The sequence below is a fragment of the Bos mutus genome, chromosome 13 (genome assembly GCF_027580195.1).
Source record: "Bos mutus isolate GX-2022 chromosome 13, NWIPB_WYAK_1.1, whole genome shotgun sequence".
NCBI lineage: Eukaryota > Metazoa > Chordata > Mammalia > Artiodactyla > Bovidae > Bos > Bos mutus.
The window spans coordinates 24,271,620-24,294,131 of record NC_091629.1 but is presented as its reverse complement, the minus strand read 5'-3'; the positions used below and the strand labels follow the sequence as shown (position 1 = coordinate 24,294,131).

Here is a 22,512-nt window from a genome sequence, read left to right as displayed (position 1 = left end):
GAGCAGCCCTACTCTGATTCCACCAGTGAAGAAGGGGAGACCCAGAGGTTGCTACCTATCCACCAGCATCAGAGTCAGTGTAGCACATGACTCTCCTGAATGCCTCACCCACATGCTAACACTTAATTTCTAACTGAGCAGGAGGGTTACCGTGTTCTGGATTCCCCAGGCTCCAGATCATCAACAGGACAGACAAAAGCCGAACCTCCAGACGAGAGCTCCGTCATCCCAGGGAAACAGGGCTGGTGATCCTTCTCACTGCGAAGGTTAAGGACTTGTACTTCCTGTACATTCATCTAATATTTGCTCAGGCTTTGTTTGTGTGACCCAGTTCTGACCACAGGGCCACCACACCCAGCCCTCACCTGGGAGCACTGTTAGGGGTTGGCCTTTCTACCTCCTGCCACGAATGCTAATAGACTGACAGAAACAATCAGGTGCAAACACAGCTCCCCAAAGCCACCTGGGGCTCAGACCAGAACATGATCTTCTGTTACCTTGTTCAGTTTATCAAACTGCTTAACCATGGGTCCCTGCTCTTCAGTTGCTCCAGTCTCTTAAACTTGAAGAGGCTTCACTCAGAACAGAAAAATTAAAGAATTCTCCCAATTGTAGATGTCACAGCCATAACACCCTTAGGTCAGGCTGTATTAAGTGGGGACTGGTGGTCAAGGCTGTCAATCAATGTTGCTAAATGTAAGTTGAAACCTAGCAACAATTACTGATATAATTAAGGCATGATCTTGGGAATGTCTTTATAAGTCTGGCCTATGAAGAAAAATCCTTGGCCTTAAAATGTTCTGAAATTAGACTCAAGTGAATTTGATAAAAACATGTTGGACATAAATAAATCTGTTCCAAATTTTTCAAAATTGCATCCATATATTAAGATTCAGCCTATTCACAAACACTACACATGTGCCCCAGGGATGGGGCCCTGATCAAATCTGATGTCTGTTTCCTCAGGGCGCCTGAAAAGCTTCTGAACCAAATGAGACCTCTGTCTTTCTAACCTGCCTGTGTGCTGTATTGTAGAGATGAAGCCAAGGAGTGTGACAGGCCATACAGACCCCCCCTAAACTAAGGCCTTATTCCTTCCCCAAAGGAAGATGGTGCAGCAGTTTTTACCTTTTCCTCCTAAACGCATGACTGTTGGAGCTAATACCGACCATGGCACGCAAGGTGCCTGGCTGGGCTGTGACTAATCCATTTCCCAGAGGACCTGGTGGTTTGCTGAGCTTGGGAGGAAGTGGATGGCTATGAATCAGTGTCCAGGAGTGGAAAATACAATGTGACTCACATTAACTAGAGGAAAAGGTTGAGGGAGAAAAAACAACCAGAAATTAAAACCACACGCACTCTTATACATCAGCAAATGCCACACTGAGCATGTCACTGTGACTTCTGCTTTTAAAAGTCCAAGGAAGAAAAAAAAAAAAAAAGGCAAATTTCAAAACAAAGCCTAATTAAATTAGTTACAGCAAAGCTGAACCAGTACAGTGCATAATGTAGTTATATAAAAACAAATGAGTTCTTTTTAGTGAAGCTGGTACTTGTTACAAAAAAATAAGAAGCCAATACAATATTTGTCCATCTCAAACAGTCCTTTATATACCTTCATTAACTTTTGTTGAATAGTAGAAAACTTTTAACGTTAACTTTCGCTCAAACTGCACTTTTTCTTTGTAGTGAGAATTCTGGCCTCATTTAAGCCTCCTCTCAAGTAGCATCATTTAATTTTCCAATAATGAGGGATCTAGAAATGTAAAATGAAGGAGTGCCGTGGGGCTCCGTAGAATCCAATCAACAAGGAAATAAAAAACAAACAAGAAACCTCAAAGCCACTGGGATCAATCCACCGGGAATCACTGGAAACACTGAAATCACTGGTTCTGAAGAGAGACACAGAACTCAGACTCAAAGTAAGAGCAATTAAGTATCCACATGAGGACTTCCCTGGTGGTCCTGTGGTTAGGACTCTGCACTTCCACTGCAGAGGGCATGGGTTCAATCCCTGGTCAGGGAACTAAGATCCTGCATGCCGTAAGGGATGACCAAAAAAAAAAACCCTCCCCAAACAAAACACTGAAATTGTAAAAACAGAATCATGACTAGAAAATATGTATTAAAAATATATTATATATAAGAATCTATGTGGGCACAGATTATGAGTTTCTTTATTGGTGCTACATGGATAATTACGAATTCAAATTAATTAAGAAAACCTGAACAAGCTTGTGCCGGCAGGCTCAGTTGTGTCCAACTCTTTGCAACCTCATGGACCTCGCCAGGCTCCTCTGTCCACGGGGTTCTCCAGGCAAGAACGAGAGTGAGTTGCCATGTCCTTTTCCAGTGACCAAGCCTGCAAGCCATCAAATGAAGTTACTATTTGGATAGGATTTGATTTATTCCCAAGTGGATTTTAAAGTCAGGCTAGACCGGAAATGGAGTGAATGACGACTGTGTGGGGCGGAAGGTTTTGGGTGGATGTTTTGGGTGGGAGTGTTGTGTGACCTAATGAGTTTCTTGAACAGCTGTAATAATCAGTGGAGACGTTAGGAAATAAAGTGTCACTGATTTTGGAAAGTGGCACCAATCAGTGAAAAGGCAAAGTCAGTTGTGTGGAAGCAGTGGGGAAGAAAAGAGGAGGGAAGGAGAGAGGGTGGCACGGTCACCACCCCACTCCCATCATACATGTCTGCGTGTTCCAGGGATCTGAGCCCCAGGCAAAGAGTCTGGGTGAGGGCTGAAAATGTTTTATTTTTGTCTAACTTTCCCAAGTCTGGGAGTCTTCTTGGGTCGAGCTAACCCAATAACTGAAATCTGCACTGTATGATACGTTGTGTGAGCTCCTAAACACACATCTGCAGCTCCCTTTGCCAGTGAAAACAAAGCAATATTAGAACCAGCATTTGGGGCTCAGATGGTTCAGTCTCTGCATCCTGCATTTAATGCTACTATTTTCTATTCTGACCAACTTAGCAAAATGTGTAATTTACCAAGACTTGAAGAGATCACTCATCATTCCAAGTTACCCATCAGAAAGGCATTTTATAAACAAGTCTGGTTTTCCATAATTTATTGATCATATATTTCCAAACATCAAACTTTCTAAAACATGCAGAACCACATCACAGATAATAAAGACTAGGTATTATTTTCCAGTTGATTTTTCTTGCTGTATTTTTGGTTATAAAATTATGATACAATGAACCATATGGACATTCAAATTTAATGCTTTTGGTAAGTTTGGAAAAACATTTTTTGCCAAAAAGAGCAATACAAATTTGTTATAGAAAAATTAGAAAACAAATTACTAAAATAAATTCCTTAAAACTATCATTCTATTTGTTAATCCTCTGTAGTGCATCCTTCCAGAAGCTTTATGAATGCATCTGTCTCTACTTCCTTACTGGGTTTTATTTCATTTTGTAATGCTTATTATAACCTGCTATCTACAGTGTATTTATTTCTTCAATTATTTATTGTCTCTTTCTCCCACTTCTATGCATCTGTTCCTTCCTTTTAAGAGAATAGACAACTTCTTGGGGGAAAGCACTTTGCCCCTTTTGTTCACTACTAATTGCTCCCCCACCCCCAGACTCAAATAGTGCTTGATGCCTATTAGGAGTTTTAAAGGCCTCGTGAATGAATGAAACAATGAACAGTTGATGCTCACTAACTATTTGGAAAATTGAAAGCTGGTAAGTACAACCTGGCTGACGTCAAGGTGATGGCAAGTAGGTGAGAAGGTCTTCTCCTCATCATCCTGATTCCTTCTGCTGTTGACTAAATCAGCCCATTAATTCTTGTCTGAATTCAGTATATGTAGCTACAGGCATGAATTTGGTTCATGTTCACAATGTGAGAAGTTACAGAAAGAAGAGAGCCTTGAAGCAGAGGCGAGTCTACAATCAGGGTCAGTGTCAGGGGGCAAGAGCAGGGGTCTGTTGGACACAGGTGAGTCTATGCTCTCAGTGCCACAATGGGGACCACCCAGCCCTCCCAACCCTTTAGATCTGCCATGTGACCGGCACGCCAGGGGCCTCCTGACCGTACCCAGCGTGGAAGGCTGAAGGAGTGGAGAAACTTGTGCCTTAACTTAAGCAAGAGAGATACTAATAAGCTCTTTCATGCTTTTGTTTATGCAACATCTGGACACATTTTAATCACCAATTTCCCATTAACAGAGAAAAAGCGGCCAAGGAAGTATGCCTTCATTTAATAAAGAGCCACTGTGTCGTGACCAGACGACTTTTTCTGGCAAAAAAATCAAAGTTTGATCTTGCCCTTCCCTTTGATTCTTTTAGCAAGCACATCCATGCTGTGAGACAATTTCTGGGTGCACCATCCTGATGGGGTGTGGGGGCTAGCCTTTTTTTAACTTTTTATTTGGACATAATTTCAAACTTCCAGAAAACATGGCAGGAGTCCAGAACCCTTACTAATTAATAAGGAGACAAAAGGACCCAAAATAAACATAAGAAAAGATCAGAAGAGACACACTGCCAAGAAGATAAGCCAATAGCTAATAAGCACATGAAAAGATGCTCGACATCCTTAGTTACGAGGAAATGCTAAATCCACAGTAAGATGAGACTACACACACACACACACACACACACACACACACACACAAAGATGAGACTACACGTCTATCAGAATGGCAAACAACAAAAAAGCTGACCACATCAACTGCGAGAATGGAAATTAGTCTCCCATTGTTGGTGGGAATGCAGTAAAATGGAGCAGCCTCTCTGGAAACAGGTTTGCAGTTTCTTAAAGAACCAAACAAATACTCATCCTATGACCCATAAACTTCATTTAAGTACCTACCCAAGAAAATAAAAATCTATGTCCACATAAAGGATTGTATGTGGAATGGAACTGAAACCAATCCAAATGTCTATCAACTGTAGAATGGATAAAAAAAGTGCTATGTCCAATCAATGAAACACTATTCCACAGTAAAAAGGAAACAAACGATGAGCATGCTGCAGTCAGGGATGACCGAGAGCAGCCAGACGCCGTGTTAGATTCCATTTGCATAACATTTCTAGCAAACTTTCAAAGTTTACTAAAACGCCCATACCTGTACACTTAAAGTGGGTTATCTTTATGATACATAAATTAGATCCCAATAAACTAATTTTGGCCTTTCCTGGTGGCTCAGTGGTAAAGAATCCATCTGCAATGCAGGAGACCCAGGTTTGATCCCCGGGGTTGAGAAGATCTCCTGGAGAAGGAAATGGCAACCCACTCCAGTTTTCTTGCCTGGAGAATTCCATGGACAGAGGAGCCTGGTGGGCTACAGTCCATGAGGTTGCGAACAGTCAGACACAATTGAGCGACTAAACAACATCAAAGCTATTTTGACAAAGGGGAACATATTCTAAAGATAGCTCTGTATTGTGCTTTTTCTCTACTCAGAACTATAACTTGAAGACAGTTTCCTATCATCACCATAGTTCTACCTTTTTTGAAAAAGTGAAAATGTTAGTCGCTCAGTCATGTCTGACTCTATGTGATCCCATGGACTGTAGCCCACCAGGCTCCCCTGTCCCTAGAATTCTCCAGGCAAGAATACTGGAGTGGGTAGCCATTCTTCAGGGGATCTTTCAAACCCGGGCGTCTTGCACTGCAGGCAAATTCTTTACTGTTTGAGCCACCAAGGATGCTCTCTATCTTTATAAGTGGCTGTCTAACGTTTCACTGTATGACTGTGACCAAATTTAAATAAATAAATTGCCATGGGCACACACACACACACAAAAATGCTCTCCTTTCCGCATTCTGTCCTAAGGTCTCAGAAGGATTTCGCTTCCATTGTGCTCAAATTTAAAAGCTACAAGACCCCCTCCTTCCATTCCCCAAACTGCCCAGCACCCCGATATCAGATGCAAAGGTACCTCACCCACGTCCCCTTATCACTTGCCCTCCCATACATGCCACTTTTTGACTTAAAAAAAACAATCAACATTACTTTTGTTTTGATTTTCTTTTTTAAATCACAAATTACCTACTCCAAAATATCCATCCTCTGGTACCCGTGGCTTTCTTTGATCTGAGGACAGACAGCCGGAGCATGTCTGGGTAGGCCAGAAGACCAAGGAGCTATTGCCTTGCGATGATCCGTGGCAATGATGAGTGGGAGTTGGTGGATGAATGCCCTGTGTCCTCACTCCCGAGGAGAAGTAATTCCAAGGGGAGATCAATGCCACCTCCCAGAACTCCTGGGCAGGCTGGACCCCAGCTGCCCACAGTGGTCAGGGGCTTGTGAACACAACTGCTCCCCTGCTGCATCTCACCTCTCCTCTCCCCCTGCATCCTTCCCACCCAGAAGGATGGTAGTGGTACTTTCTGGCTGGTCCTTGCGCATTCACGAAGATGGAAATCAGCCATAAAGTCCACAGGCATGTCAGCAGCATTCATAACGCGCATGCTGGCATGGATGAGTTAATTAGAAAGCTCTGTTGGGCCAAATAGGGTACCATCACAAAGACCCTAGAGCACAGTCTTGTTTGAAATAGGGTACCACCGTGAAGACACTACAGTACCGTCTTGCTTGGTTGGCCAAGATGCAAACACAGTATAAATAACTTATGAGTGTTTGGAAACACATTTAATCATTTGAGGCTTAGGTTTCTGCCGCAGACCTCCAAGAACACAACTGTCAAGCCACCCTTAGCAGATGCTTTATGACTTAGAACTCACAAAAAGCATCAGATGGCAAGTCTTTTCCATGCTCACTTGGAAACAGCCCTGTAAATTTATGGCTGCTAATTCCAACCAACATAAAAGTGTCGCCTCCTCTCCTTCCAGCTTCAACTGTATTCGTGCCAGATGGGAGAGCCAAGGTACCAAGAGGCAAAGAAATGACATTTTCACCAAACTCAGAGCACTCTCCCCAATTGTAGGAAACTATACACTTCAGTGTAATTGACAATTTAGTCATCCCACTGGCTGCTCTTATTTCATTCTGACGCACTTGAGCAACTGGTATGTGCTGATGCCAAGTAAAACCATTTCAGGCCGCTGCTGGGGAGGTAGTAGTTGTCACTGAGGGAGCCCAACAACCCTAGACGCCTCCTGAGTCCAGGAGAAGCAAAGCTGTGATACCAGAAGGGGCAGAATCGCCTGCAAAGGGCTGAGCCCCCAGAGGTTTCCAGAACCCGGGGCTGTGTAGCTTCTAATAACCACATCATATGGCTTCCTTGGTGACTCAGTGATAAAGAATCCACCTGCCAATACAGAAGATGAAGGTTTGCTCCCTGGGTGGGGGAAGATCCCCTGGAGAAGGAAATGGCAACCCACTCCAGAATTCTTGCCTGGAGAATCCCATGGACAGAGGAGCCTGGTGGGCTACAGTCCATGGGATCACAAAGAGGCAGACACGACTTAGGGACTGAGCGTGAGCACACAGAAATATCACTGAAGACTTGGGGTTTTGCCCAGAGTTAGAACCAAAACTGCCACTGGAAAAAGCCTTTAAATTTCAGCTTGTCTTTGCCCAATTTGACAGAAGCAGAGGCCGCATAAGAGAGGGACTTCTGGGTTCTGACCAAGGCCAAGGCCAACAGCAGACACCCCACACCCAAGACAGGTGGACTTCACCACTCAGCCTCTTGACTCGGGCATGGCCATGTGACTCGCATTATCAATATGATCACAAGGGAGCACCAGTGAAGAAGTCTCTGCATTTCCGCCTGCACCCCCGCCTCTCTCATGGTCATGAGAAGAGCTGCTCTTGGGCTGCCACTGCCCTCAAGCCTAGATTTAGAATGCAGTCAGGCGGAACAGGCTTGAGCCCAGACCTGAGCGAGAGGCCTTGCTGGATCAGGTTGGAAGCAGTGGTCCAGTCGAGCCCAGCCCGGATCAGCCTCACCCCTCAACCCTCCCTGCGAGGTCAGCAGAGTCACCCAGCTGAGTCCACCCTCGATCAGACCAGCTGTGGCCAACTTCTACAGAGTGTGCTGCATAAACCCTTATTATGGGCTTCCTTGGTGGCTCAGATGGTAAAGAATCTGCCTGCAATACAGGAGACCTGGGTTCGATCCCTGGGTGGAGAAGATCCTCTGGAGGAGGGCACAACCCACTCCAGTGTTCTTTCCTGGAGAATCCCATGAACAGAGAAGCCTGGAAGGCTACAGTCCAGTTCAGTTCAGTTGCTCAGTCATGTCTGACTCTTTGTGACCCCATGGACTATAGCACGCCAGGCCTCCCTGTCCATCAGCACTCCCAGAGTCAAGGGGCTACTCCATGAGCCTACTCAAGGGGTTGCAAAGATCAGACACGACTGAAGGACTAAGCACACAGCCTTGTTTCCACTGTGTCCGAGGGCAATTTGCTGCACAAGATGAACTAATGCAGAGAACAAAGGGAAGTCTAGGAAGCCAGGAGTCCTGCTTCATACATTCTCCTTCCTAACTTCCCTGGACAAATGGGGTAATTTACAGGATATAATTGTGATGATCGTACTTGCTTCAAAAGGTTCCCATGATTTCTCTAGGAACCCCCCAACTTCTGTGTCCCTTACTGGGACAATTCCTAGATGCTCCCTACACGGTCTGTCACAGGTTCCCAGCAAGACTGAGCCCTGGTTACCCACAGCAGTCCCCTGCTCAGGGTCCCACCTTGAACAGCCTCCCACTTCCCCGCCATACCCCTTACTCCCGCACTCTGCCCCCATGCATCACTGCCCATAGAAACACTTGCACTGACTGTTCCGTGGTTAAGACTCCAAGCTCCCAAGGCAGGAGACACGGGTTTGACCCCTGGTCAGGGAACTGGATCCCACATATCTCAACCAAGAGTTCGCATGCTGTAACTAAGACCCAGCACAGCCAAATAAAAAAATAAATGCTTTTAAAAAGATCACTCCTGAAGAACTGAGATTTTGAATTTTTAAAAAAAGAAACACTTGCACATGAATGCTCGACTCAAACTAACACATGGCTCGCTTTACAAATAACAAGAAGCACTTGAATGTGCCAGGCATCATGACACAGAGGTGACTTCACCTCTCTGTGCCTCAGCTTCCTCATCTGTAAAATGGGCTCAAACCACTGCCCAGCAGGGCTGCTGTGAGAAAAGAATGTGTAATGCACCTCAAACAAGACCTGGCTCATGGAAAACCTTCAATAAACGCTACTATTTTGAAGCAAGAATTGCTTCTCCTTGGGCTTTCCTTGTGGCTCAGACAGTAAAGAATCTGCCTGCAATGCAGGAGACCTGGGTTCGACCCCTGGGTTGGGAAGATCCCTTGGAGAAGGGAAAGGCTACCCACTCCAGTATTTTGGCCTGGACTATACAGTCCATGGGTTTGCAAAGAGTCGGACAGGACTGAGCAACTTTCACTTTTCTTCTCCTTATTACCAACAGGCTTCCAAGCTGCATCCTCCTACTGGAAGGAATGGGTAGAATGGAGAAAAAGAAAGCCAGAAAAAAGAGGATGAAGAACAAGGAATATCTTCCATCCTCAAGAAGGTGAAAATGTTAGCTGCTCAGTCATGATCGATTCTTTGGGACCGCATGGACTATAGCCCCGCCAGGTTCCTCTGTCCATGGGATTTTCCAGGCAAGAACACTGGAGTGGGTTGCCATTTCCTTCTCTAGGGGATCTTCCTGACCCAGGAATCAAACCCAGGTCTCCTGCACTGCAGGCAGATTCTTTACTGTGTGAGCCACTTAGGGGCTAGATGAGATCCTCCCCATGAACCCACTTTAAATTCCTCCACCAGCTGATGGCAGCACTTGCCTTTAACTAAACGTGAGCTGGGCCAGCAACAGGCATCCTCCATGGATTATATTTGGTTCAGGACATTCTGCTTACTGAGAACCAGAGGCGGTACAAGAGGGGTGTCTAGGTGAAGACACAAGCCACCGATCCCATGCACAAAGGCTGACGGTGATGAGAACGCACGACAGGTTACCTTTCAACATTCATACCGAAGTCAGTTCTCCCGCGTTGCACATCTGAAAATACTTTCCAGTTGAATAACCCACAGAGAAAAGCAACGCAGAGCCCCGCTGGTTCCTGTTATTGTTTAGCTTACTGTTGCATCTTGTGGAAGCCGTTTATTTATAAAAGTGAGACCCAAAGATGTTTCATCTCACAGGAAAAACAAAGGAAGTGACAAAGAAACCTTGACCTCAAAAGACAACCCCTTAGCCCCATGATAAGACTTTAGTGCTTATACCTGGAATTTTGCACTTCCTTATGTTAACCCTCTTCCTTCTCAAGAAAATTCATACTTCCTGCTTTTAGCTGTTGATTTAGCTCACATTTATCCACTGTCTGCTACAGATTACAGCTTGTGCTAAAAAAAAAAAAAGAACAGGAGACACCGATCAGGCTCTGGCCTCACGGAGCCTGAAGTCAAACATGGGCAATCCAGAAACATGAACATCACTCCACATGCTATGAATCTCATGTAACATGAGCAGAGACCATGAATCTAAGCTCTTGGTGGGGTGGTGGTGGGGGAAGCAGGCAGCCTCATGAGAGGACTGTAAGGCAGGACCCCAGGGCCCAGCTAAGGGCTTCCCAGGTGCTGCAGTGGTAAAGAATCTGCTTGCCAGTGCAGGAGATGAAAGAGACACAGGTTTGATCCCTGGGTGGGGAAGATCCCCCAAAGGAGGAGATGGCAACCCACTCCCGTATTCTTGCCTGGAAAATGCCATGGACAGAGGAGCCTGGTGGGCTACAGTCCATGGTGTTTCAAAGAGTCAGACATGACTCAGCAATTGAGCATGAGCAACGAGTTTAGCTAGGATTCAGATTAAGAAAACAGAGTCACAGCAAACTATACGCACGTAAATCTAGTTCTCCAAAGCTGTGTTTGCTGGTCTGCCTGCTTCAAACGGTCTGCCTTCTCTGAGCAGAGCTGTGTTTGAAGGGCAGCTCCTGGTCCAGAAGGAATGGGCACTGGGGTCAGAGTTCATCTCACAAGCCTGGCATCAGAGAGCCCTGGGGGTTCACATCCCAGCTTGTCATCTGGCCTTGGGTGAGTCACTTTGTCCCAGTTCCACCCGGCAGCTCAAGACTGGAGGCTGGAGCCACCTGAAGTCTCCCTCACATATCAGTGGGGCCTGGCGCACGCACACACACACACACACACACGCACGCATGCACACGGGGCCTCAGCCGCCTCGCAGCGTGGCGGCTGGTCTCATCGGCAAGTCTGCCCCGAGCCTGAGAGCCAGCCGGGAGCCACGTTGGTTTTGCTGCTCTCAGCTTCAGAGTAACTCAGCGTCGCCTCTGCTGCCTTCTCTGTGAAGGTGGTCACCGAGTCCCCACCCAGATTCCAGAAAGGAGAAAGCAGACTTCCCAAATTGAGGGGACCCAGGGAAACTGTGATCCCCCACAGTGACCTACACAGATGTCCCTCTGACGTTCAATCCCTTTTGTACAGAGATCTATGATTGCATTAAAAAAAAAAAAAAAAAAAAGATGAAAAGTGGGGATGGGAAGAGAGGCAAGTGGGGAATGTACCTGAAAGAGGAAAAAGGCTTTTAGGTTGGGACGGGGCCACCATCAGGACCATCTATTCTCGGTAACCAGCCAGCTTCGGTGTTCTCATTTCTGAGACGAGAATGAAATGAGTTAACCCATTGAAGGGCCGAGTCTGCCACACAGTCGGAGCTCTGTTACTCTGAGCACTTACAGTGAGCTGTCCTGACCTTGGTTTGGCCCCGCTGCTTACTGCATCATGACAGGATCCCTTAGGTACCTGAAAATAGGTAAGCATCCTCCCTGACCCTTTCGGAGAGAGGTACCATCCATAGCAGCACACCACAATAGAGCACACAGGTCCCCACGCACAGAAGAATTTGGAAAAGAGGATCCAGGGCCTCAGGGCATGAGGCTTTAGTTGTCACTTACCCTTCACACCAGCATCTCTCAGTTCAGACTCCACCTGCTCACCATCCTGAAAGGGCTTAACGGGTATCTTCCCCAGTGCAAGGTCAGAAGTCCGCAGGTCCTTTCTTCATCTGCAATACACGGAGTTGGCCGTTTAGTGTCTTGTATGCATTTTTTAAATGCCACAGGGCTTCCCTGGTGGCTCTTTGGAAAAGAATCTGCCTGCCAATGCAGGAGACACGGGTTCAATTCTTGGTCTGGGGAGGTCCCATGTGCTGCTGCGCAAATAAGGCCGTGAGCCGCAACTATTGAGCCTGTGCTCTGGAGCCCAGGAGCTGCAATTAACTGAAGCCCATGAGCTCTGGAGCCCTAGCTCAGCAACAAGAGAAGTCATGGCAATGAGAAGCTTCCAAATGAAAACCAGAAAAAAGCCCGAACAGCAACGAAGACCTAGTGGAGCCAAAAACAAACATAAAATTTTTTTTAAATGCCACAAAAACCACCCAGGGACTTGCCCATCACTTGGCTGGGAGGGGTTGCTGAAAGCTAAGGCACAGTCATCCTCAGTGTCTGGAGGGGGGGGGCAGGGTGGATCCAGGAGCTGCAGATACCAAAACTCACCATGCCTAAGTCCCTTATTAAAAGGGTGCAAAAATAAATAAATAAATAAATAAATAAAAGGGTGCAGTAGTAGGTGAATGAAAGTGGCCCCATATTGGTGGTTCTGTGTCCACAGATTCAACTACTGTAGACCCAAATTTTGCAAAACTGAATCCAAGGACGCAGAGAGCAGGCTTACAGGATGGAGGGCAGACTGTACGGCTAAGGGCCTTTCCTTCCTGTTTTGATCCCTTTTCCCACCTCCTGGTCAGGTTATGAACAGGGGACTTGCCTTACCAGAATGTTGTTTATATCCCTATGCTGATGCTCAGATTTCTAAAATTCCAAATAGTCTTCTGTGGTAAAAAATAAAAGTAACTATAAACAAGGATTCTGTCTTCTCCATCAATCAAGTGACAATTTGTTCCTTTATCCCTTGCATTACATCTGTTGCAACAATTTAAAGAGTCCTGCAATCTGCAAGTGTAGGATTTGGAGATGAAACTAAGTGCAATATGAAATTCTCAAATGACCCCGTATCTTTTCTGTCCTGTCAACACCCTAGCCTTTACAGAATTACATAAGTCCATGAATGCAGTCATCTTGCTTACAAACAAACAGAAAACAAAACACAAACACTAAATTAAGGCTCAAGTTTCCTTTAGCAACCTAAATATCCAGACAAACAAATGGATAAAGAAGATGTGGACTGTAGCCCACCAGGCTCCTCTGTCCATGGAATTTTCCAGGCAGGAATACTGGAGTGGGTCGCCATTGCCTTCTCCAGGGGATCTTCCCGACCCAGAGATCAAAGCCTGGTCTCCTGCACTTCAGGCAGATCCTTTACCATTTGAGCTACCAGGGAAGTCAAGGATGTGGTACATACAATGGAATATTACTCAGCCACAAAAAAAGAATGAAAAATCTGCAGCAGCATGGACGGACCTAGAGATTATCATACTAAGTGAAGTAAGTCAGACAGAGAGCCGCCATCTGATCCCACTTGTATGTGAAGTCTAAAAACATAATATAAGTGAACTTACTCACAAAAGAGAAACAGATTCACAAATATAGAGGACAAACTAATAGTTACTAAAGGGGAAAGGAGGGGAAAGGGATAAATTAGGAATTTGGGATTAGCAGGTACCCACTACTATATATAAAAATAGATAAACCACAAGAACCTACTGCACAGGAGAGGGTATTCTATTCAATACCTTGTAATAACCTATACTAGAAAAGAATCTGAAAAGGAATATGTATAACTGAATCACTTTGCTGTATACCTGAAACTAACACAACATTGTAAATCACCTACACTTCAAAAAAAAAAAAAAAAAAAGAGTATGTTACTTGAATCTTAAAAAAAAAAAAAAAGGTTGAAAAGAACAGGCTGCCAATGGATTGTGCCAACAGTAGTTAAGTGTCAAAAGAAAACATTGTTCCATAATCCTAGTAAATTGGGAAATGAGGAGTTACACAGAGTAAAACAGGTTACTTTGTTGCAAGATTTCTAGGGTCTCTCTAAATATGACCTGGAAGAGTTTTAAGTATGTTCCAGCTCCTATCTTCCAAATTTTTCTGCCCAAAGAGCTTTTGTTGGTGAACACCTCAGGGTCACTGGCATATTTTTTCTCCCTCTCTTTTTCTTTCCTTTCTTCCTCTCCTTTTCTTTAATTGTCTTAGGAAAAGGTGTTGCCATCTCTCTCTCTCTAGAGGAAAGGCTAGAGAGGATGCTACAAAGCAAACTGTGCCACAACCATCAGAGGAAGACCCCTGATAGCTGGGCCATCCAGTAGAGCAGCCTCCAGCCCTGCGTGGCTATGGGTCACCCGAGCCATGCAGAGTCCGAGTTGAGATGTATAGAAAATAGACACCAAGTTTTGAAGACTTAGTACAAAAAAGTAAATTACCTCATTAACAATTTTTTACACAGACCTCATGTTGAAATATTTGATACACTGAATTAATTAAATAAAATATATTATTTAAATTCATTTAACCTGTTTAACATTTTTTTTAATATAACCACTAGAAAATTTAGAATGACATGTGGCTCCCACTACATTTCTATTGGACAGCATTTCCCTATGGAATAGCCCTCAAGGCCTTCCTGGCTCCTGGCACACCAGAATACAGTTGGTGTACTTGGTGTCTTCTGAATACACACATACACAAAGACACACACACACATACACACAGAGAAACACACAAAGACACACACATGGAGGATGCTTAGCCTAAAACCCCTTGTTCTTTGATGCCAGTTCCTGCTACAATCCAAGCTTTCTCTTAAGCTCTATCTCAAAACAGAGCAGGTCACGGCTGGCATGTATGAAGAATTGATGACACTCCAGGCACTACAGCATGTACTATCCCCCTGATGCTCTTAAGCCATCCCAGCAGCTGCATGAAGAGACTAGCAACAGATTCTCAATTTACAGCAGGACAAAGTGAAATGACCTGGTTTTGTCGGATTGGGCTTCCCTCATAGCTCAGCTAGTAAAGAATCCACCTGCAATGCAGGAGATCCTGGTTAGATTCCTGGGTCAGGAAGATCCGCTGGAGAAGGGATAGGCTACCCACTCTAGTATTCTTGGGTTTCCCTGTGGCTCAGCTGGTAAAGAATCTGCCTGCAAAGCGGGAGACCTAGGTTCAATCCCTGGGCTAGGAAGATCCTCTGGAGAAGGGAAAGGCTACCCACTCCAGAATTTTGGCCTGGAGAATTCCACGGACTGTAAAATCCATGGGGTTGCAAAGAGTCGGATATGACTGATCAACTTTCACTTTCACTTTAGCACCATGAGCTGCTCATGGCAAAACCCAGACTTGTCATCACTGTCCCCACCTTTAACCCCCTTGGCGGTCCTCACCCCCTCCCCACGTCTGCTCTGGGGTCCCGGGTATCACGCTGTCTCACTCCTTTGAAGCCTCGCTGCACTTGGTTAATACATCTTAGTTTACATACATTTCCACAGCATGAATTACTACGTTGTACTATTACAATCTCAATTTTGTCTGATCCACACAGTTTTCTCTGAAGACCAGGATGAACTCTGCTCTTGCTTGAGTCTTCACAGAAAATGGCACTTTGGGGCCTCTGTGACTGTTTGACTAATATACAGAGTATTATATATTATACTTGAATGTCTTCCTCTCACAACCTTTTACAAATTATAGACTTTTGCTGGTGAAAGGGGAATAAGGGAAATTGATGTGGACGCCCACTGCTGACAAGCAGAATAAAATTAGGGGCAGGGCTTCCCTGGTGGTCCAGTGGTTAAGAATCCACCTGCCAATGCAAGGGACACGTGGGTTCAATCCCTGGTCAGAGACGATCCCATGGGCAGCAGAACAACTAAGCTCACACACCTTGACTACTGAGCCGGAGCGACCTAGAGCCTGTGCTCTGCAGCAAGGGAAGCCGCTGTGATGAGAAGCCTGCGCACTGCAGTTAGAGAGTAGCCCTTGCTTGCTGCAACTAGAGAGAGCCCATGTGCATCCGTGAGGACCCGGCACAGCCAAAAATAAATAAGAATCACAACCTGAAGTACCTCAAATCACTAAAAATTAGAAAGAAACTGGGGGCCAAAGAGAGCAGCTGAGTGTCTGTGGTTCCCTCCGGCAGGACCACCTCTAAATACCTTCGCAGTTTCTCTCTTTCAGCTCACACTGTCAGTTTTACCCTATCCTTAACCTTGTCCCCAGAAGGCATCCTGTCCCCTACTTCCCTGACCACAGAAAATTGCCTGAGAAGAAACTGATGGGGGAGGGAAGGAAAAAAATGCAAGGAATTAGGAGAGTAATTACGGGTATTTCCAAAGCAAGAACATTTCTGGTAAGTTTAGAAGACTCTCATCCTTTAGCTACTTTGTTGTCAGAAATGGGCACCCCCAAAAAAAGTCAGAATGAAGATCCCCTAGAAGTTACAATATCTATGAAAAATAAGGATTCAAATTTGTTATTTTCTATTCCCTTTCCAAAGACTTTTGTGTAATGGAGAAATTTTAGATGTTTCCAATTGCTTTAAAACAGACTTACTGCCTAACTTTCCTTATGCAATGATCTCAGTTTTTCCCTCAGAAGCCAGCTTGCCATGACTTCATGAAATTTTTCTCACTTCCGTGGAAAAACATCCAAAGACAGGGCACACCTTCTCTTCTGTGGATCATTTTATTCTAATATGTATTCTTGCAAAGGATGAGCCAAGAATCCTGTTGCCCTTTGATGATCTAAACCTTCCCACTGTACTAACTCACTAAATTAGATTCTTTGATCTTTGCTTAAATATGTAAGATTAAATTAAATAAGATCAACAAGATTGTTTTGAATAATCTTCTCAAATAGGTTCATGGTTTTGGAAACGTTCTCTCATCTTCAGAAATGACCTGCAGGTCTGGGAATGCATATGTATCCATGATGATTCTCTAAACATTTCTGTTTCTGTCCTGCCAGTTAAGGAAAGGGGCCAGTAAGAACATTTGCTTATTCATTTTAACGAACATTTGCTGGATTTTGCTCAGGGTCTCAGCTGGACACTGCAGGGACACAAACAGGGTCCTGTTTTGAAATGTGGGGATCTCAAAGGGATGCAGAAGATGAGGGTAGTTTCAATCAGGGGGCAGGAAGAGAGGCATTTTAGAGAAAACCACTTGGTCAAAAGCAGATGTGCCAAGGTCAAAGGATTAGGATCGTCGTTGGCCCTGGGAGGACTGGGGAAGGAAGCAGATAGGCAGCCCAGGAAAGGGCCCGGACCAAGGGGAGGGGGCTTCCACTGTACAATGTAAACACAGCAGAGCTACTGAAACCTGTTGCAGGGTGGGCTGCTGGAGGTGGAAGGGCCTCTTAAGGCAAATAATGAAGGCCTGAACTATGGACTACGACCTTGAACTAGGCAAGGTGGTACCTGACACGAGAGCTGTTACGGAAGACTGCTGCTGTATAAGAGGAAGCTCTAAACAGGCCCCCAGAGAGGACAATGAAGCCTTGAAAAGCAGCTGGTGTGGGCGGGTAGAGGATTAGTACATCTTTCGATAAGCTGAGTCTAAGTTGAAAAGTCCAGCGCTAGTTGAAAAATTAAGAGGAGTAAATGTGTATTTCTGTTTCAGGACAGAAAGTCCCCTCCCCGCAAACCCACAGATATACAAATCTGTGTATATCTCTACACACAGATAGAGAGTAAAGAAGAGTAGTCACAGCCGCCCTTGTGATCAACAAAGCCAGGGGTCAAGTTTCCTGTGTGGGAAGCAGGCATCCTGACCACTGGCCTTACTAAGACGAGAGGAATTGCCGGTGTGAGTGGGTGTTGGATTTTTTTTTTTTAATATAAGTTTTTTATTAGAGTATCAGTTCAGTTCAGTTCAGTCACTCACTCACGTCCAACTCTTTGTGACCCCATGGACTGCAGCATGCCAGGCCTCCCTATCCATCACCAACTCCCAGAGTTTACTCAAACTCATGTCCATTGAGTCGGTGATGCCATCCAACAATCTCATCTTCTGTCATCCCCGTCTCCTCCTGCCTTCAATCTTCCCCAGCATCAGGGTCTTTGCAAATGAGTCAGTTCTTCGCACCAGGTGGCCAAAGTATTGGAGTTTCAGCTTCAGCATCAGTCCTTCCAATGAATATCCAGGACTTATTTCCTTTCAGACTGACTGGTTTGCTCTTCTTGCAGTCCAAGGAACTCTCAAGAGTCTTCTCCAACACAGTATAGTGGGTTCACAAAGTAGTGATAATTTCTGTGTATACATATATCCCCTCTTTTGGGGATTTCCCTACCATTTAGGTCACCACAGAGCACTGAGTTCCCTGTGCTATTCAGTTATCATTAGTTATTTATTTTATACATATTAATGTAATACATCAATATCGCTCTTCCAATTCACCCTACCATACCCCCCTTCACATTTACCCCTTGGTATCATATATTTGTTCTCTATATCTATGTCTCTGTTTCTGCTTTGTAAACAAGATTGTCTGTATTTAATTTTTTCAGATTCTACATAAATGCAGTAATATATTTGCTTTTCTCTTTCTGACTTTTCTCTCTCTTTCACTCCATATGACGGTCTCTAGGTCCATCCACGTCTCTGCAAACGGAATAATTTTGCTCCTTTTGCCATCTAGTCAAGGCTATGGTTTTTCCAATGGTCATGTATGGATGTGAGAGTTGGACTGTGAAGAAGGTTGAGTGCCAAAGAATTGATGCTTTTGAATTGTGGTGTTGGAGAAAACTCTTGAGGCCTTTGGACTGCAAGGAGATCCAACCAGTCCATTCTAAAGGAGATCGGTCCTGGGTGTTCTTTGGAAGGAATGATGCTAAAGCTGAAATTCCAATACTTGGGCCACCTCATGCGAAGAGTTGACTCATCGGAAAAGATTCTGATGCTGGGAGGGATTGGAGGCAGGAGGAGAAAGGGACGACAGAGGATGAGATGGCTGGATGGCATCACCGACTCAATGGACGTGAGTTTGAGTGAACTCCGGGAGTTGGTGATGGACAGGGAGGCCTGGCGTGCTGCGATTCATGGGGTTGCAAAGAGTCGGACACGACTGAGCGACTGAACTGAACTGAATATTCCATATATACATGCACCACATCTTCTTTATCCATTCGTCTGTTGACGGACCTTTAGGCTGTTTCCATGGGTCTATGATTATTTCACTTTTGGATGATTTGGTCTGAGGTTCTGGAGGGCAAGGGATGGACTGCACAATTAGGAATAAAATTCATCCCAACCCTCTCTTTGAAGTCACTTCTCTCTATTGCGACCCAGGATATTAGACAATTTGTTCACCATGCAGCCAATGCAGGAGCCACCCAACCTTGGGCTTCATCAGAAAGCTTAAGACTGGTACCATGTTCTCAGTTCCTGCATTTATAAGGGTTATCGAATTCAAGGACAAGGTAAACAATTCTCCCAAGAATTCTCGTGTTACTTACTTTTGCAAAAAGCAGTAGATTAAAGATCTAAAACTACAAAGAAGAAAACCACCTGAGGATAACTCAGTTCGTTTCCAGTAGAAAGGTTAGTTTACAAGGTACATTTAGAAAGCAACCTAATTCTTCTTAAAAGAGACATGTTCTGGGCTATTAATGTCCTCTTTAAAAATCTTCCAAAACAAAACTACTGAAAAAGGCGCTAGTAGTAAAGAACCCACCTGCCAATGCAGGAGATGTAAGATATACGGACTCGATCCCTGGGTTGAGAAGATCCCCTGGAGAAGGGAATGACAACCCACTCCAGTATTCTCTCCTGCAAAATTCCATGGACAGAGGAGTCTGGCGGGCTGTAGTCCATAGCACCGCAGAGTCAGACGTGACAGAGCAACAGACACACACCCACCCATACACAAGGGATTAGGCTAGTTACTCCTCCTCTCCTTTCTTCTGACACTCTACTCATTCTGGATATCCATCACTGCATAACAAATCACACAAGACTTGGTGGCTGAAAACAACCAGCATTTTATTATCTGGTTTCCGAGGGTCTGGAATTCAGGTAGGGCTCATCCCCTAAGGTAATACAGTGTTATTTCTGCCACATTCTACTGGTTACAAGTGAGACTCAAACCTGCTGCTGCTGCTGCTAAGTCGCTTCAGTCGTGTCCAACTCTGTGTGAACCCATAGACGGCAGCAAATCAGGCTCCCCTGTCCCTGGGATTCCCCAGGCAAGAACACTGGAGTGGGTTGCCATTTCCTTCTTCAATGCATGAAAGTGAAAAGTGAAAGTGAAGTCGCTCAGTCGTGTCCGACTCCCAGCGACCCCGTGGACTGCAGCCTACCAGGCTCCTCCATCCATGGGATTTTCCAGGCAAGAGTACTGGAGTGGGGTGCCATTGCCTTCTCCAGACTCAAACCTAGCCAGATGCAAAGGGAAGAGAGTAGAGGTCACCCCTGAATGGGGTGGGAGGACAAAGAAAACAGGCACAGTGGTGATGGTGGCGTGTCTGTCTGTAGAGAAATACAGTGTCCCCCAGCCTAGAGTTAGCTTGTACAGCAGATGTCTCATTTAAGGAAGCCACGGACAGTCTTGTTTTCTAGGTAAATCAGACAAAGCATTTCTAAGCTGTTTGTAACACAGAGGAGGGGAAGGAAGCATCAAATCTGTGGTTTTTTTTTTTTTTAGCCCATATGCAACTTTAATTTAAGCTTCAATACTGTGGTCACCTGATGCGAAGAGCTGACTCATTAGAAAAGACCCTTATGCTGGGAAAGATTGAAGGCAGGAAGAGAAGGGGATGACAGAGGATGAGATGGTTGGATGGCATTACCGACTCAATGGATATAAGTTTTAGTAAACTCCTGGAGATGGTGAAGGACAGGGAATTCTGGCGTGCTGCAGTCCATGAGGTCACAAAGAGTCAGACACAACTGAGCAACTGAACAACAACAGCAGCAAATGCAACTTTAAAGAATATAACACTTGGAAAGCACTTTGTGAACTATAAAATACAGCCGAACTTGTGTTCGCTCAAAGCAATTTGGAAACGTCTCTGAAGTTCTATATCTCTGAAATTCTGACATATTATCAACGGAGATGACACTCTCCTCGGCAAGTTTTATCTACTTAACAAATACCACTTGAGCCACCCTAGGAAAGTGTTTGGGTAATTCTTAGAGTCCTTTTTAAATACAGAACTTGGAAAGTAAAAACCATCACCAAGACTAGCCTTTTAAACTGTTTCTCCTTGGAAGAGGCAGTAAGTACAGCTGTGGGCAAGGAATATTTGCCCTGGGCTGCGGTTTAGGAAAGAAAGTACAGCAAAGTAGGAGCCAGGTGACCGGTCACTCTGCTCCCTCTGGAAGGGATGGTCCCATGGACATCCCAACACAAGTCCATTCATGGAAGCTGAAGTTTATTTCTTCTAGGTTCAGCCAACTCTCATTTCACATCTTCCTGGGTTTTGTCCATTTTAGCTCTGATTTTTAAAAATATCTTCAAGGTTGACATATATAAACATATATGTGACAAATCTATATGTATGACAGCCTTGAGTCAAGAATTTATAAAAAGAAAATGCTTATCTCAGGATATTTAATAATGTTGGAAGGCTGTTTGCTATTATCTTCTGTTTTGGGGTTTGTAGATGTGTTTATGGAGAAGGAAATGGCAACCCACTCCAGTATTCTTGCCTGGAGAAGCCCGTGGACAGAGGAGCCTGGCAGGCTACGGTCTAAGGGGTCGCAAGAGTCGAACACAACTTGGCGACTAAACCACCACCACCAGGTGTGTTTAGAGAGGGGTGAACATTTATCCCCTGAAGTGTTTTGATTCCCAAACTGTTTTCTTCTGATTGCAGCTCTGCGCGTGCATTGCCTGCCACGTTCTGTTCTTTTTGTAATGGATTTTCTTTCCTGGACCAGCAGTGAGCAGATACAGACAAGGGCCTCGGGTGGCTAACGAGGTTTCTCGAGTCCCATGCGCCCTCTGCTGTTGACTTGGTGAAGTGCACTTTCTTTACTGCAGAGAGCGCTTCTGGGCGAGGGGGATTCTGCTATTACAATACTCTTCTTTTTTTTTAAATCTCTGCAGGACTCCTCCAATTTTACCCCATTCGTTGTACTTGCTACACATTATCTACAAGAGGCAATGACCTTTCAGGGTTCCCTTCCTTCTGTTTTGAAGCCTTGGGTCCCACATGCATTCCAATATTTCCACCCAGGACAGGTCTAGGGGTGATGTTGTCTGGTTTGGGTCACCCCACACTCCCTAGAGTCCTGTCCTTTGCTCCAGATTTTCTCTGCTGTCTCTGCCCAGTGCTCCTGACAGGGATGGGCTCAGAGACGCCTGGCTGGACTTGGGTGTTTATCTCATTACTCACAGGAAGTCCTCCCCCGGTTTCAAACCCCACTTACTAACTCTGTGACTTGGGACAGGCTCACTTAACTTCTCAGAGCCTGTGTTTACTTGCCTGTAAAATGGAATCAAGGCACTGCTCTCACAACACTGTTCAGGGTCCCTGAATGGAGTGATGTCCATAAAGTTTCCAGCACGGTGGGACCTGTTTTTCTTTTAATCACAGCCTTTTCAAAAATTCTCATCAG

The 22,512-nt window shown here is 45.0% G+C and overlaps 2 protein-coding genes and 1 non-coding gene across 13 annotated transcripts in view; 2 read left to right on the top strand and 1 right to left on the bottom strand.

The window, feature by feature from the left end:
* Nucleotides 1-22,512, bottom strand: part of RIN2 (Ras and Rab interactor 2) — a 208,795-nt gene that overhangs the window by 163,847 nt on the left and 22,436 nt on the right. For 7 of the 11 annotated variants that reach the window (XM_070381143.1, XM_070381144.1, XM_070381142.1 and 4 more), the window contains exon 2: nt 11,885-11,994. Coding sequence is in view for 1 of the 11 variants with exons in the window: in XM_070381153.1 (XP_070237254.1) it covers nt 151-181 (31 nt within the window). In the remaining 10 variants the exon portion in view is untranslated. Of the gene's footprint in view, nt 1-150; nt 197-2,225; nt 2,363-11,884; nt 11,995-22,512 lie in introns of those variants that run through there. The other 4 variants (XM_070381145.1, XM_070381159.1, XM_070381153.1 and 1 more) reach the window with 4 other exon arrangements.
* On the top strand, nt 1,954-2,026 carry TRNAG-UCC (transfer RNA glycine (anticodon UCC)). The gene has a single exon. It is a non-coding gene; the product is annotated as a tRNA-Gly (tRNA).
* The window catches only part of LOC138990484 (uncharacterized), a 33,994-nt gene continuing 22,610 nt past the window's right edge, over nt 11,129-22,512 (top strand). The window contains exon 1 of the mRNA XM_070382010.1: nt 11,129-11,216. Coding sequence (XP_070238111.1) covers nt 11,129-11,216 — 88 coding nt within the window. The remainder of the gene's footprint in view (nt 11,217-22,512) is intronic.